General features: G+C 30.3%; 2 protein-coding genes and 1 long non-coding RNA gene across 3 annotated transcripts in view; 1 reads left to right on the top strand and 2 right to left on the bottom strand.

Annotated features, from left to right (window-relative positions):
• Positions 1–3,636, top strand: part of LOC145313726 (protein-lysine N-methyltransferase SMYD4-like) — a 40,310-nt gene extending 36,674 nt beyond the window's left edge. The window contains exons 24-25 of the mRNA XM_080153278.1: positions 2,150–2,244; positions 2,846–3,636. Coding sequence (XP_080009404.1) covers positions 2,150–2,244; positions 2,846–2,927 — 177 coding nt within the window. The 3' untranslated portion in view covers positions 2,928–3,636. The remainder of the gene's footprint in view (positions 1–2,149; positions 2,245–2,845) is intronic.
• Positions 3,637–6,731: 3,095 nt separating this feature from the next.
• LOC145313724 (uncharacterized) lies at positions 6,732–10,429 on the bottom strand. Its single transcript, XM_080153277.1, has 9 exons — positions 10,382–10,429; positions 10,257–10,307; positions 9,849–9,926; positions 9,280–9,404; positions 8,954–9,022; positions 8,729–8,792; positions 7,709–7,880; positions 7,362–7,430; positions 6,732–6,904 (listed from the first exon to the last, which is right to left on the bottom strand). Exons 3-9 carry the CDS (start codon positions 9,910–9,912, stop codon positions 6,748–6,750), a joined length of 720 nt encoding a protein of 239 aa, XP_080009403.1. The 5' UTR covers positions 9,913–9,926; positions 10,257–10,307; positions 10,382–10,429; the 3' UTR covers positions 6,732–6,747.
• A 1,959-nt stretch (positions 10,430–12,388) lies between these two features.
• LOC145313723 (uncharacterized) lies at positions 12,389–13,693 on the bottom strand. The gene is made up of 3 exons (XR_013877477.1): positions 13,579–13,693; positions 12,836–12,879; positions 12,389–12,549 (listed from the first exon to the last, which is right to left on the bottom strand). It is a non-coding gene; the product is annotated as an uncharacterized LOC145313723 (long non-coding RNA).
• Between the last annotated feature and the right edge of the window lie 824 nt (positions 13,694–14,517).

Raw genomic sequence — 14,517 nt, 5'->3', positions numbered from 1 at the left:
TTTTTACCTCCATTCACACCGGAGATTTTTAGAGCTAAAGTTTTGAAAAAGTGACTGAGAAAAAGAATTTTTTTTTGTTTCTCTTATTTTTTGGATGGTTATATTATGTTTTTCTGGCAATTGAATAATGAGACACAAAGAAAAACAAGTTAACTAAAGATTTCTTTTTTATTCCACCAAAAAATATAAATTTTTAATGGCAAAAAATACTACTGAATGAATTGATTATATGCAAATTTTAGGTTATTTATTAACCCTTATTTATAGAAAAGGATTAATTATGACAGTTGCTCCGCCTACTTTTCTGACATCTCAATTATTTAATAAGGGGTAAATTAAGCTTTTTAGGCTAAAAAATCATTATGTTTTATTTTTATTTTCTTTATAACTTTTTTGTTATTAAAGTTAGGATTGTGAAACAAAAACAATATTCCTGCTATATTCATAGAGATTTATTTGGTTTTTTAATCTTAAACAATTTTGCCTAATAAGTAAGTTTTTCAAAATATCATTAAACTAAAAAGACTCAAAAAATATGTGTAAAAAAATGCTTTTTACTCAAAAACTAAATATTTTATTTCATTTTTGTATAAAGTTTCTGCTAGTAACAAAAAATAAAGGATTTCTAGCTTAATTTTGCTAAAAAAGTCGTATCATGTTAAAAGTTACTTTTTCCTCAGTCACTATTTCAAAACTTTAGCACTAAAAATCTCCGGTGTTAATGGAGGTAAAAAAAATATTTTTATATCTACTTATGTGGAATACTATAGAGAACAAGGACATATGCATTTTTTAATAATTCATTGAGAAATAAGGGCTGCAGATGCTTAAAAATACTTTTTCGAGGGTCATGCTGTATATACTAGCGGCTACGCCCCTAGCTGCCTCTAGGGGCACTGGAGATGGGGGGAGGGGGAGTTGACTCCTCCCCCACTTCAATTTTATTTCAAAATAAAAGATAAATTTTTAGATTTCACTTGGGAGGGTTGTGTACCATCCCCCAAAATAGTTATAAACCTCCCAGCACCTATGCAAAGATACATAGTAAAGGAGAACCATATCGGTTCAGCGGTTAACGAGATCCTTCTCTACAGACAAGAAAAACCAGGATTTTTAGACTTCAAGTCTTTTAAAATTTATGTCATTACAAGGCATCGAGTTTAACAGGGGTAATTGATGAGTGTAAAGTACTGCAGCAGACAACCTTCCTAGAACCTTTCCAGAAATTGAAATTTTTCCAAGAATTTCTAATTAGTTTGTTTGTATATTACCTAACCCGCTAATCATAATTTTTATATAAAAATGTGTACTTAGTTGGGTAATCATTCTCTCTTGTGTTATGTTCATAAGCAATGGAGCCATAACAACTAACAAGCTAACAGCATTTCATATGAGAATGAATAGTAAGTAAAAGATATTTAGGGTGTAATTTTTTTTATTTCTTTGAAGTTTGTGAACAGTTTCAGAGCTTTTAATATTGTAGCTAATATCATATAGTACCTAATTGCCTTAGAATTAAATTGGTTCTAATAGGGTTTTTCATGCCAAGTGAATCTACAAATGGACGTACGGACCCCTCAGTTAATTATTTAAAGATAATACCTTATTATAATAGGAATTTTATGTCTAAAATCAATGCTGAGATTCTAACATGGCTTAATGCAGAGATACTCTAAATTTAGAGAAACTTGGCTGTTAAAAAGTTTTTAATAATGACAGATTCATAAGAATTAGGGTGGTGACGTAGAAAATCTGAAAGAAACATTTGGGTTTACAAAAACGATAGCTTTAGATACTAGTTAGTTAGAACAAATATTAGATAAGTCTTCGGTAGAAATTTTCTTCTGATAATTCTTTATTTTCAGCAAAGGCGAAGACTGTCTATAATGCGATACGATAAATATAAATTTTAACTACAGTAGATTTGCTACGAAATATATCTGAATATGAAATTAAATGTTAATCTGTCAAGTATTTATGATTTTTAATAGTAAAGGTATATTTTTATTACGTCAGTCATGACAACTTTGATTTAAATAGTCGACATAATATTGAAAATTCTTGTCTATAGAATGTCAACGGTTGTTACAGGATAACACCCATCAGTTCAAGCTATTTTAGTATATTTATTCAATTTTGATTATTTTAGGGTAATCTGGAGAAGGTTTATGAGAGTTTTGTGTATTGGTCTGATTTAGTTGATCAACTTGTGTATCCTCCACATCAAGATTTTATAAATATAAGGTAAAAATATATTTGACTAATTTTAATTCTAAAAAGTCGTATAGTCTTTACTTCTTCCACAAATTAAAAAAATTGCTTTCTCGTCATTTTTGTTGCCCTTTGGACATGCAAAACAATGGTCTTCAAAGAGTTTGTTTGCATAGACATTTCGCCATTTTTAGAGGGACTTTCAGTAATAGATTGTAGTTACAAAGAATATATCAGATGCTCCAGAGGCATTATATGTCTGTACACAAAAGGAGTAATCTTTTTTTTTCATTTATAAAAGACATTATTTTTTTATGAAAACAACTTGTTACATTTGGTTTTTTTTTATTCATGACTACGCTTAAAAAAAAAAAAAAAAAGTTGAGGTATAGTCCCTTTCGTGACATCGCTTCATATGGGGCGATGATTTTCATGATTTTCTATATCCCCTTCAAGGAGCTATAGCATAGCCTCTTATCATATGGAGAGTTGTGAAAGCCCTTTTTAAGGGGCGTTCATATCGCCTCCATATGAAGCGATGTCACGAAAAGGACTATACCAAAAAGTTGTTCTTTATTCATTCTAAAAAAGCGGTCATGAATTAATATCCCATATTAATATTTTTGTATTTTAGAAAGGGAATAAGAAACTGCATGTTCCAACTTTCTCCAAATAAATGCAGAGCTAGAGAATCCAAAGAAGAGGATGAAAGATAAATTGCTCAGGGACACGGGGATAAGACATTGTATGTTGAATAAATTACCAATCAACTTTTCATCTTCTCTTTGTAGGTGGTAAACTTAAAAAAATTTGAAATGGTTGTACATCAAATTATCTATACATAGTTGTCCTTCCCTGTAAACTACAACCAAATTTATGTTTATTGGATCTTTACATTTTACCTCCAGGTAGGGTTTTTATCTAAAATAAAATAATTTTTGCCTAAAACTTTTTCCTCAAACATAAGATAATTTACAATCTGCAAGTCAAGGTATAATACTATGCTGAAATTGTTTTCATCTAATAAAAATAAGGGAGTAAGGGAGGGGACAATGGATCGAATATTCAATTTTTAAGAGTCTCAGACTTTGGGTACTGGCTTAAAGGGAATGTGCACGAATTCAGCAGGTTCTGGCTGACTTCTATTTTCTATTGTATAGAGATTTAGTTGTATTATATATTTAATATTTATATTATCAAGTTTTTATCATTATTTTTTAGTAGCTATGCTACATTTTACACATTAATTTTTATATTTATTTCATATTTATGCTAAGTATGTATCCATATTTTTTATGTTGATTGATTTCATGCAAAAAACACATTATTTTAGTGACAAATAAAGGATTTTAAGTAATATCTCTAAAGTCAAATAAATATCATTCTTTTTTATTTAAGTTGCTGTTATTAGGTTATATTTGGGTATAATTGTTCTAACCACTGCGAATTTTAAAAGAAAAAAAGTTGACCCTTAAAATTCCACCTTGAAGTGATACTTTTCTAATAGTTTATAGTCCACTAAGTCGTAAGCAGTAAAAATTAAAATCCATTAAGTCCCTTCTAACGAGATATTGGCAACTTTTTGCACACATTTTTGCAAACGGCAATTATTTCCTTTATTTGGAGTTTTGGTTAATAACATTTTCATAAAAGTTTTCAGTAATAATCATTTAAGATCCATTGTTGAGAAGAAATGACTGAAAAAGTGTGTTTCCATGCAAAATAAGCTTAAAATCTAATGATTTTAAAAATTATCGATTTAATAGTAAAAAAAAAATATTTTTAACTTTTTGATAGCCTGAATATGTTTAATTTAGTTTTTTTTATATAATCTATTCTTTAAAAAGACAGGCATATTCTTTCAGATTTGAAAAAAATTAAAAATCGGAATTAATCAAAATTAATCTATAGCCTTTAAAAAATACTTTTGATATTTTTAACCTATATAATCAATATAATCAATGGAAAATAAAATATTTTTATAAAACAAACTTTTGGAAAAGGTTTAAGATAACTTCATAAAAGTAGCATTTAAGTAGGATATTTTTCTTGTCTTTAAAAAAAATGCAAATTAAACATAGTTAACGACTATTTAATTAGCAAGAATGGTAATAAAATATTTCAATAACTGCTTAAACCTTTTTGTGGCCATGTTATTTACTTAAACAGAAATTCTATTTTGTCAGAATTATAAAAATAATGAAGTATTTTCAAAAAAGCTTGCAAAATAAATGTAATTTTATCAAACTTCCTCACAGTTTATAGAGGGTATTGTTGTAAAATGTTAATTATCAAAATAAAATCTTCAATTTACAACGTTTAAAACACCTAAAAGTAAATTCTAAGCAAAATTAGATTTATTTCCTAGATTTAGAGTAGCTGCGCTACTTAAAAAAAACATCTAGTATTAAAACCAATCAGCTGATCAAATTGCTATAGACATCATTTGTTGGGTTGTTATTAACTGAAACATTTATTTTCTTTTTAATTCTAAAACGATGCTTGCCATGCTAAAAACGCTACGCCCCCAGCAATCATTATGGGCACTAGAATTTAATCCCCTCTATTTTTTAATTTAAGTTTTACAAAAAAAAACAAGGACCACATCTGTTCAGCGGATATCGAGTTCCTTTGCTAGAGACAGATATACATACATCCCGTTATTTCCATATAAGGACTAGCGGCTACGTACCCTTAAATCCTCTAGGGACACTTGGGGATAGGAAGGGGAGGGAGGGGGGGTGGGGGGTGGGTGGAGAGTCGCAACTACACTTAAGATCATAGTTTTTCAAAAATTTTAGAGGGTTATTTTTTGTTAGGAGCAATTTTTATATGTGGAGGTACCCTTTCCCAAAATAGTTATAAACATGGCCAGGACATATATAAAGCTTTAATGTAAAGAAAAACCATATCTGTCTAGCAGTTAGCGAGATCCTTTGAGACAAATAGATAAATAGACATCATGTTACATATAAGGATAAAAATCAAAGACGCCCAAGCTTTTTTGGGATTCAAATTAAAAAAAGAGTTATGCGACAGGTTTGTGGGTAAAATGATGCACGGAGTATCAAAATGCAGTTTCACACTAACTTGAAACTTTTATTGTGGGATCAGAACAAAAATTTTAGTATTATTTTTTTATGAACATTCTTCTTATTAATATTTTTGACAAACTGAATTTGTGATATATTTTTATTCATGAAAGTACCCCCTAGCAAAAATAATTTGCTGATATATTTTTAGATTTCTAATATAAAATATTAATAATTAATAAAAATATTAATAAAAAATAAAATAAAGGCAGCCGTTAGTAATATTTAAGTAAAAAAGGACCTAAAAACAAAGGTTGTTAAATAAAAGGATGAAGAAAGCGAAAATTTACTTTGACTCACTTATAGTCGGAAATTTATTATCAAACAGGGGACATACACAGAAATTTTAAGACCTCAGCTCTAATAGTGGCTCAGATAATAGGGGAGGGGGCGTTGAACACCACCCCCTCACCCCCGACCGACAAAGATGCGGCAGGGGGCCCGACTGTTAAGGGTTAAGTAAATTATACAATATGACATTTAGTCAAATTTCAAACAAATATTTTTTCATTAATTCATTTATAAAAATCAATATTATAAATATGAACTCACAAAGAGACGTTGTATGTTATCATAATACATTTAGTCTGCTATGTAAAACAAAACAAATTTTTTTCTTCTTTCATTGCAGGGATGATTCTGGTACAAAAAAACAAAAAAAAATAAATTATCTTTAATTTAATTTGATATTACCGTACAATATTTTTTTATATACATCATTTAAGAAATATATTCATAACATCTTCACCTGTCATAAAGACGACATATAAAATCAACATCCTGAAAAGGATATTAAAGTTTATGTTAAAAATTTTTAAATTCATTTTATGCTTAAGAAGGAACGAGAAGGAATTGAATCTCAACATTAACTTGTTATTTTGCCTGTATATTTATCATATTTGTTTACAGTTTATTGGTAAAGTTTGGTAATACTTTATTTCGAGTCTATCATGCAGTGTAACTGTCATGTAAAACCCACAAATGTCCCCCTGGCACATCCTCTTTTTTCATTTATTTCCTTTTAAACTAGTTGCTAGCCACAATTTTTTTGTGGTTCAATTTCAGTTAGATGGAAATTGCCCTCGTTAAAGTGTGATGAGATTATCTTGTGGAAATTGTAATTTTGCATTGTATGTATTAATAATAATATAAACTATATTATTCATGTTCTCCTGTCATTTGTGATCGATTCTAATTTCAGCAAGAATGACAACATCCATAACTAAGAAATTTCAATGATTCTTATATAGAACCTAGTTAATCATATATACCAATAATTCATCCATCTACTAAAGTACTACAGAAATTTAATGTCTTGAAATATAATGTAGATATCTGTAGAACTAGATAACAGACGAGGAAATCCATTTCCCCACTAATGTTACAAAAAAAACATACATTTGATTTTATAAAGAAGCTTTAAGAAAATTTGAGTAAAATTGGTTTATTTCATTGAGTCTGGATTTTGCCATTGCATAAGGATTATTAGATAAGTGAAAATGGTTCCAGTAAGAGCTGTCATGGTAGATCTGTTCACACTGAAGAATCCCATAGCACTGAATGAGCCTTCTGTCTCTAGTTTCATGGCTGTCAATAATAATCTAAATATAAAACAATAAAAATTAGGTTAAAAATATGATTGTATTTGTACTTATAAAAAAATTCACGGCTCAGAATCTGCTGCATATCGACTAGATGCCAAAGAAAAACTAAAATCTTGTTCCAACACTTTTCTGTTTACCCTGTCCCTTCACTTGAGGGAAGGAAGAAGGGAGTAAGTCGACAATCCACTTTCGAAACCACTTTTGTTTTTTTGGGGGGAGGGGTTTATATAGGCGATTTCTATTGGGATGGTTAAAGAATACTTCTCAACATAGTTATAAACCTTTCCTGCGCCTATGAGAAGCTTCACTGTAAAGGATGACCATGAGCAGACAGACATCCTCTTACTTTTATAAAAGGATTAATTTTAAAAATGACATGAAAGGTTTAATCGGCAATAAAAAGAATAAATGAGAATTTGTATTGAAGCCGTCATGTAATATAGTTCATACTTACTTCTTGCTTCTCTCTCTAGTATTATCCTCGTTTCTAGTAATATCAAATTGCAGCTCGACAGATTTTTCCCTGAGTAGTAAATAAAATAATTGAGTTACATAAACCATATTTCGGAGCGCATGACAAACGTTAGTACGTCCGTACAATACTGTTTAAAAAATGATATTTACTTTGCTTATATCAAATCTTGATAATTGGTTGAAACTAGCAATGTTGAAACTTTTCAACCAGTAGTTTTAATAAGTATGCAGGTTGATATTTTAGTTAATAATCATAAGAATGTAGGTATTCTACATCAATTTATCGCACTTAAGGTGCCTGGATTCTAAATCAATGAAAACATTTACCTCAAGGTGAAAGCATATTCCTGAACCATATTAAAAGTTTTCTCCGCCATGATACAGATGGAGAGCAGGAGGCATGCTGAGCAGATCATGTAGGTGCTCATAAACAGGGTCTCCATTTGATTCACTGTTGTTGTTGTACTGCTTGGGTAGAGCAACAGGGTCAGTCCAAATCCTATAAATAGCTGAATTATTCTTAAAATGGAAATATTTTTGAGAAGTCACTCTGTTTCAGGATCTTGAAAGAACGAGTCAACAGACGATAAATTGACGTACCCCATTTTCTCCCCCAACAGGGAAAAAAAATTAGACCTGAGGTGAATTCTTAAAAAACTTTTTTGGCACACTGCCTCACTAAAATAATGAGGTATCCCCTCTAATTTTTAGCGGGCTTCACTAATTTTAGTGAGGCAGAAGTTTTTTAAGAATCCACCTCTGCACTGCACTGATGTAAATCAAAAGTGTTGTTGGAAAAGTTTCAACAATGTTGGCTTGTACAACTCAATCAAGATTTGCTTATATCCAACCCAAAATAAACTATTTCTTTTTGCAATGAATAGCCAAACTAAATAGTTAATCAACCCATTGCATTGGGGGATATTTGAATTAAATGATTTAGTTATGCCAAATAATATTTATAAAATTCCATTATTTGGATGGCATTATTAAAACATAATCATAAAATGGTAGGTCAACCCCTGATAAGACAAGCGTACCCAGAAGACACCTATAACTTTTTTCTCTTTTTAGGAAGTAAAGGTGTATAGAGTTATCAAACCTCTTCCAGGAGAAATTCTCAAATAGCATAGCAAGTAAAAACAAAGTATTTTTTATGTTATCTGAAATAACCAATTATATTATTTTACAAGCCTCAAGAAAATCGACGTATTTTAAATTCAAAACTGTACCCAATATGACAATTTGTCTATTCGATAAATTTTTCTAAGCTTCTGTATTGGTTTAACTGTATTGGCTTTGACGTGACGGACGCATGGCTGCTGAGCCCTGAAACTTTTTACTTGCCTGATCCTATCATCATCAGACTTTCACAGATAAAAACTGCAAATAGCATAGGACTCCAAGCAGCCTTAACAATCAGATAAAAATTTTAGAAATAAAAATAATCCTGGATGCTAGCTAAATTCTCTTTATAATATTAAGAATTCTTAATATATTATTTTTTTTTGTTGGAGAAATAAAAATAAACAATAATTTTTCATTGGAACAATGAAACAAATATAATCTAACCTTTAAACCAGTATACTTTTCTAAAGCATTGGATACTTCCAAGCTTTCTGGATCTTCAATATTATCACTACAGGTATTTAGTATATAATTACAAGACATTACACAATTATTCTATTTTCTAGGAATCATTATTCCAAAATCAGATAAATAGGATTATTATATCATATAAACATTGTTGTCAAAAAGCTTAAAAATCAGCATGTTTTAGATGTTTCTTCAAATTTAAAATCGATAGGCCAATTCTAAAATCTCTTAAGGAGGGACCGGCCATATTTGAAGAAATGCTTCTCTTTTAAAAGTTTATTGAATGAATGGAAACACTCCCTGTGTAAATCCTGCAGGTACTCCAGTAGTTTCTGGCAGCTGTCAATCAACAGGAACAGAATAAAGTTAGGCACAGATTGTGTTATAACAATTGTCATTATACTTGTTACTATTCCAGCATGATGACCTAAAATAAAAGCTATAGTAAAAGAAGTGATACAGAATAGCTCTATAAATGTTTAAATAAAGTATAGGTATAAATATAAAGAGTGTTTTCATGAAGTTCAATTATAGTTTAATTATTGTTTTGCTCTAATTGTTGATTTGCTCTAAAATTCAAAATGTATATTACAACAAAATACAAGAATCTTTAGAGATAACACAATGGACGATAAAATTGATGTACATTATGTACAGCCCCCACTTGTGATAATCAAAACTAGACCATGAGTAGATCAAAATTATTAGAGGAGAAGTCGGACATTACTAAGTTTTTAAGTCAACAAATGTGAAAATTCTGTTAGATAGCAATTGAGAGGACTTGTTCCTAAAACTTTATAGACAAGTGATATTTACAGACCAAAGCCCCTATCCCTCCCTGTAAGAAGTAAAAATATATTTATTGTTTTACCTTTGTGATCAAGAAAAGAGACAACCTCTAGATAACACAAGAAAATTGTACTGTATATTGACATACTAGCAGACGTACCTAAGGTTGGTTTAAGAAATCAAATACATGCCATACTATTCAGCAACCCAGCAACTCTATAAAAATGTTATGTCCGTTAAGCTGTCCGACTGTAAAAATGACTTTTTTTTATCATCTTATTTATTATAGTTCTAGCTTCCCCTTTCTTAGATGTGGAATTCTAGCGGCTGCGCTTCTAGCATCTAGGGGCTCTATATTATAAGGTTATATGAAAGGACAGAAAAAATAGCCTAAAACCATGCAAATAAACCAGACAAAAAAGCTTACTACTTTATATTATAGGTTGACACAACATTATGAAAAATATATATAAGTAATATGTATTTTTACCTTGTGAATACTGTACAAATACTTTGGATCTGGATGTTTTTTGTTTATCATCTGAAATTGTTAAAATTCACAAAAATAAACATTTTCAGATTACTCGAAAAAAATTCAAAAGTAGATTGTAAAACCTGTTCCGTCTATTTCAGCTAATCTTGATTGAAAGCTTTCGTGAATATATCTGTGTTAATTTTAGCATAATAGCATCTTCAATATAATAATATTTTAATAGAAAAAATATATTTTTCTTTGAGGAGGGGGGGGGGGTTAAGAATGTATAATAATGCTTATTCAACTGGATTTGTTCTTCTTCTTCTTAATTTTAAGGGCCAATTATTGAAAGCAGCTTATAAAAAATGACGTCATACTATACAAATGACCATAAAGGCAGTATTGATTTTAATTACCAATGGTAGGCCAGTATTTTTATATGCACTAAAAGCTTCTCCCTATTACTCAGATGTGGAATTTTGACTAAGGTAGTGAATGCCCTGTACCTAATTTTATTTTGATTTATGCTCAAATATTTCCTGTAATATTGAGACCAGCTTTCGATACTGTAAACCAGATCACTTTGTAGAACTGCATTGGGTATGAGAAGCAACATAACCATATTCTGTATTGTGCACAAATAAATACAAAAAACGTAAGAAATCACATACGCCGAATAGCTCCATAGGTTGTTTGATGTTTCTAAATGTTTACGTAGGTCTACTGTCGTAGTCAAACCAAGGTTGTAAATAATAATACAAGGATGACAACATCCATAAGTAGCGAAGCTCAAAAGTTATGGGTTGATATCCAGAAAAAATTAACTTTATTGCAGTTTCATAAAAAAAACATTAAACTATAAAAATCACGAAACCTTGTAAGATTTATAACGTGAAAATCTAGGAATCGATCTAGCACCACAGCAAATCTTAATGAAACTTTGTGGGGATATGTAAATAGTGAACTTATTTAATCCCTAAAAATATCAGCCGTCTATCTCAAATAGGAGTAAAGAAAATCATGAAAACCTAAAAATCTAGGAATCGAACTAGCACCTCAACTAATAAGCAAATCTCGATAAAACTTGATAAAAGTATGTAGAATATCAAAGTATTCAATCCCTGCAAATTTCAGCCGTCTCTATTGAATAGGAGTTTAGTAAAACTTAAAAATGTAGTAATTGATCTAGCACCCCAACCAACTGACGGATCTTAATGAAACTTGGTGAAAATATGAAGACTGTTAACAAAATTAATCCTCTATCTTTTATAGGAACCGAGAAAATCACGTTTCCCCCTTTCTGTCTCAGACGGACGGACGGACAGACGGACATTTCGAATTATAGAATAGCTTCGCTACTAATAATAGATATACCATAATTTTAATCATGATTATGTAATCAGCTGATTATTACAGCTGTCAACACAAACACGACGACAGCTGTCATCTATTAGCGCAAGTTTTTATTTATTTCTTTAGACTTTAGCAAAGGGTTAAATAATACAGGATAAAGCAATTTAAAAACCTACTATTAAATAAAAAAAACATAAAGAACATTATTAAAAACCCGCAGTTTTTGTATTAATTTCCTTGACATAGAAAAGTATGTTTATGGTGAAATTTAGATAATCTTCATTCAATTTCTACATCAGTTTTCAATTTTATCAAACAGCAACTATATGCAGAAAATTTTAAGAAGTTCAGTAAGTCCTTTTAATACAGTTTTAAGCTACTTCGCAATGAGATCTTATATCAGTTTGATATTTTTAATGACAATTCCTAAGATAATAAGGCAAATTGTTACAGCTAAAGTATCTCTAAAACTACACCTCAAAAGGTTGTAGTCACAGATAAAGTAATTTGCAAAATCATCAGATTTATGTCCTGTCTTAAAATATATCTTAACTAGAGGATATGCCCCTAGAGGCCTCTACGGGCCCTCGAGGGAGGGGAAAGAGGACCCCACCCCCAATTTTCAATTCTAGTTTTAAAAAGAAAGAGTAAAAAGGGGGGGTTGGGAGTTTCATTTTTTTTTCTATGGGCAACTTTTCTTGGGAGGGTGGTGGTACCTTCCCCCAAAATAGTTATAAACCTTCCTAGGACATATGAGAAGCTACACTGTACACACACAGAGATTATTTTACTTTATTATAAGGATATTAATGTAGAACCGTTGCTATTCTATAAAATGTTGACTGTATAAAGTTCCTTTGTATTCATACGTAGTATACCAGCTTGTGACTTGAAAATAAGAGTTGGAATAAGAAATGCCAGGCCTGCTAGGCACCAACTCCAGGAAGCTCCAAAACTGAGTTTAAAATATTGAGAGAATTTTTTGCATATGTAAGGTATACCTTTTATTAGCTCAGACCAACAACTGGATAAATTCGGAACAAATATTTCGTAATTTTAGATAATTTTGGGGGACTGTCTTACTAAATACTAATGTAGCCTTCCAAAAAACAGCTGTATTAATTGAGTTAAACTAAAAAATAGTAGTAAAACTTTAACTAAATACTAAAGTATGCAAAAAAGCAATCAAACATTTTTCTACTTTGTACTGTACAAAACTGTATGCAAATTTAATTATATACCTTTTCTTTAATCGTGGGGTTGCATTCTTCAGAAATTTAAAAAACTAAAATATTATTCTAAATCACTAATAAAACATTTTTAAAAGCGAAGCTTTTCTATAATTAGGGTCGGTTCGTCCGTAACGGATAGCTTTTTTCGTTAATTTAGGCATGTTAGAATTGTCCTATCGATTTGAAATTTTTCATGGTGATTCCTGTAGTAGTTAGGTCCGATTTAGAAAGCTTAGCAACTCTATAATCATTACCAAAATGTCCGTACGTCCATTTTAAACATGTTGATTTTTTTACTTTTTTAATAACAAATTTTTATGTGATCTAATCATCCGATTGATCAGATTTTTGGTATATAAATTGATTCCTGGGACAACAAAGTATAATGTTGTAAGCGAAGCAACTCTATAATCAAGTCCTAAATATGTAAGTATGTCCATGAACATTATCCTGTATAAAGCAGTTTTCAACAAATTTACTTACAGTTTTGCTTCGACTCTTATACATTTATATTTTGATTATTCAGTTCTGACACTATTTAAGTGTTCATGTCCGTTGTTCTATCGTTTCAGTGCTTCGGTTTTATGGATGTTGTCATCCTTGTTTAATTTAGGTTATTAATTTAGTTTTTACTTTGTCAAATAGTTGTACAATGTACATTTACGTATATTTTCTACAAAACGAAGGGGTTGTCTGTTCAAAAACTCCATCCCCCCCCAAAAAAAACACCCTTGTCACTAAATGTCTCTTACTTTTACGGGTGGATCAATCCAAAATGCACGAAACATTCTAAAAAAGAACATTTTGAAAATAAATTGATTCTTTCACTTCCTAATGATTAAATTTTACTATTGACATTATAATTCATTTAATACCTATATTTGAGACAAATTTTATTTAATGAAATCTTCGAATTTTTAACATGTATAAAACGGCCTGCTTTAATGCATCAAGATCCATGACAGATCTATATAGGAAATAAACGTCTATAATCAAGCTCGAGTCTTCCAAGCATATAGTGTTAAAAACTCATAGTGCTTCAATAATCCCTATTAAACTCTCACTGACCAGAACGTTAATACCCATTATTCTACTTTTTGCATCATAAATTCAGTTTTTTTTATTCATGTTGCTATTCAAATAACATTAAAGTATTTGATTTCTATTCTTAAAGCAGAAAACTTAAATTTTAAAAATAGTATATCTTAGAAAACTTAGTTTTAAAATGAATTGATTCGTGCGACACTCCCGTAAATGTGTTCAGATATTGAACTAAATGTTTTAACCCCTTCAGGACGAAAATTTGAAATGAAAAATATTAGGATTTTAATCTTTAATAAATGATTTTAAAAAAGGAAGCAAAACGTTAAATCGTGTATTTTTAAATTGGGTGAAAATATAAACTAATTACTGAATACAGTTAAACAAATATTCTAACGTAAGACATTAAAAAGTCGTAGTAACGAGACAGAGAGAGGGGGGAGAGAAAGAGAACGGGGGGGGGGAGAGAGAGATAAGGAGAGAGAGGGGGTAGAGAGAGAAATATAACGAGGGGGGGGGGAAGAGAGGGAAGAGAGAGAAAGATGTACAAGGGTGACAAAATCCGTAAAGAACTACTAAATACTAAAGAACATTAAGAAATATAGAGTAACTGCACTTAAAAGAGAAAATATTTATATTGCAGCAAAAAT

The sequence above is a fragment of the Acartia tonsa genome, chromosome 3, assembly GCF_053477335.1.
Source record: "Acartia tonsa isolate MP-2025a chromosome 3, ASM5347733v1, whole genome shotgun sequence".
Classification (NCBI taxonomy): Eukaryota; Metazoa; Arthropoda; class Copepoda; order Calanoida; family Acartiidae; genus Acartia; species Acartia tonsa.
The sequence above is the reverse complement of the archived record's forward strand: the minus strand, read 5'-3'. Positions and strand labels throughout refer to the sequence as shown.

Excerpts from the sequence above, each read along its gene's own strand:
- LOC145313724 (XM_080153277.1), bottom strand. The coding sequence starts at position 9,912 with ATGTCAATATACAGTACAATTTTCTTGTGTTATCTAGAGGTTGTCTCT. Across the intron at positions 9,405-9,848 it reads CTCTTTTCTTGATCACAAAG|GTCATCATGCTGGAATAGTA; the intron begins GTAAAACAATAA and ends CTTTTATTTTAG. Across the intron at positions 6,905-7,361 it reads ACTAGAGAGAGAAGCAAGAA|ATTATTATTGACAGCCATGA; the intron begins GTAAGTATGAAC and ends TTTTATATTTAG.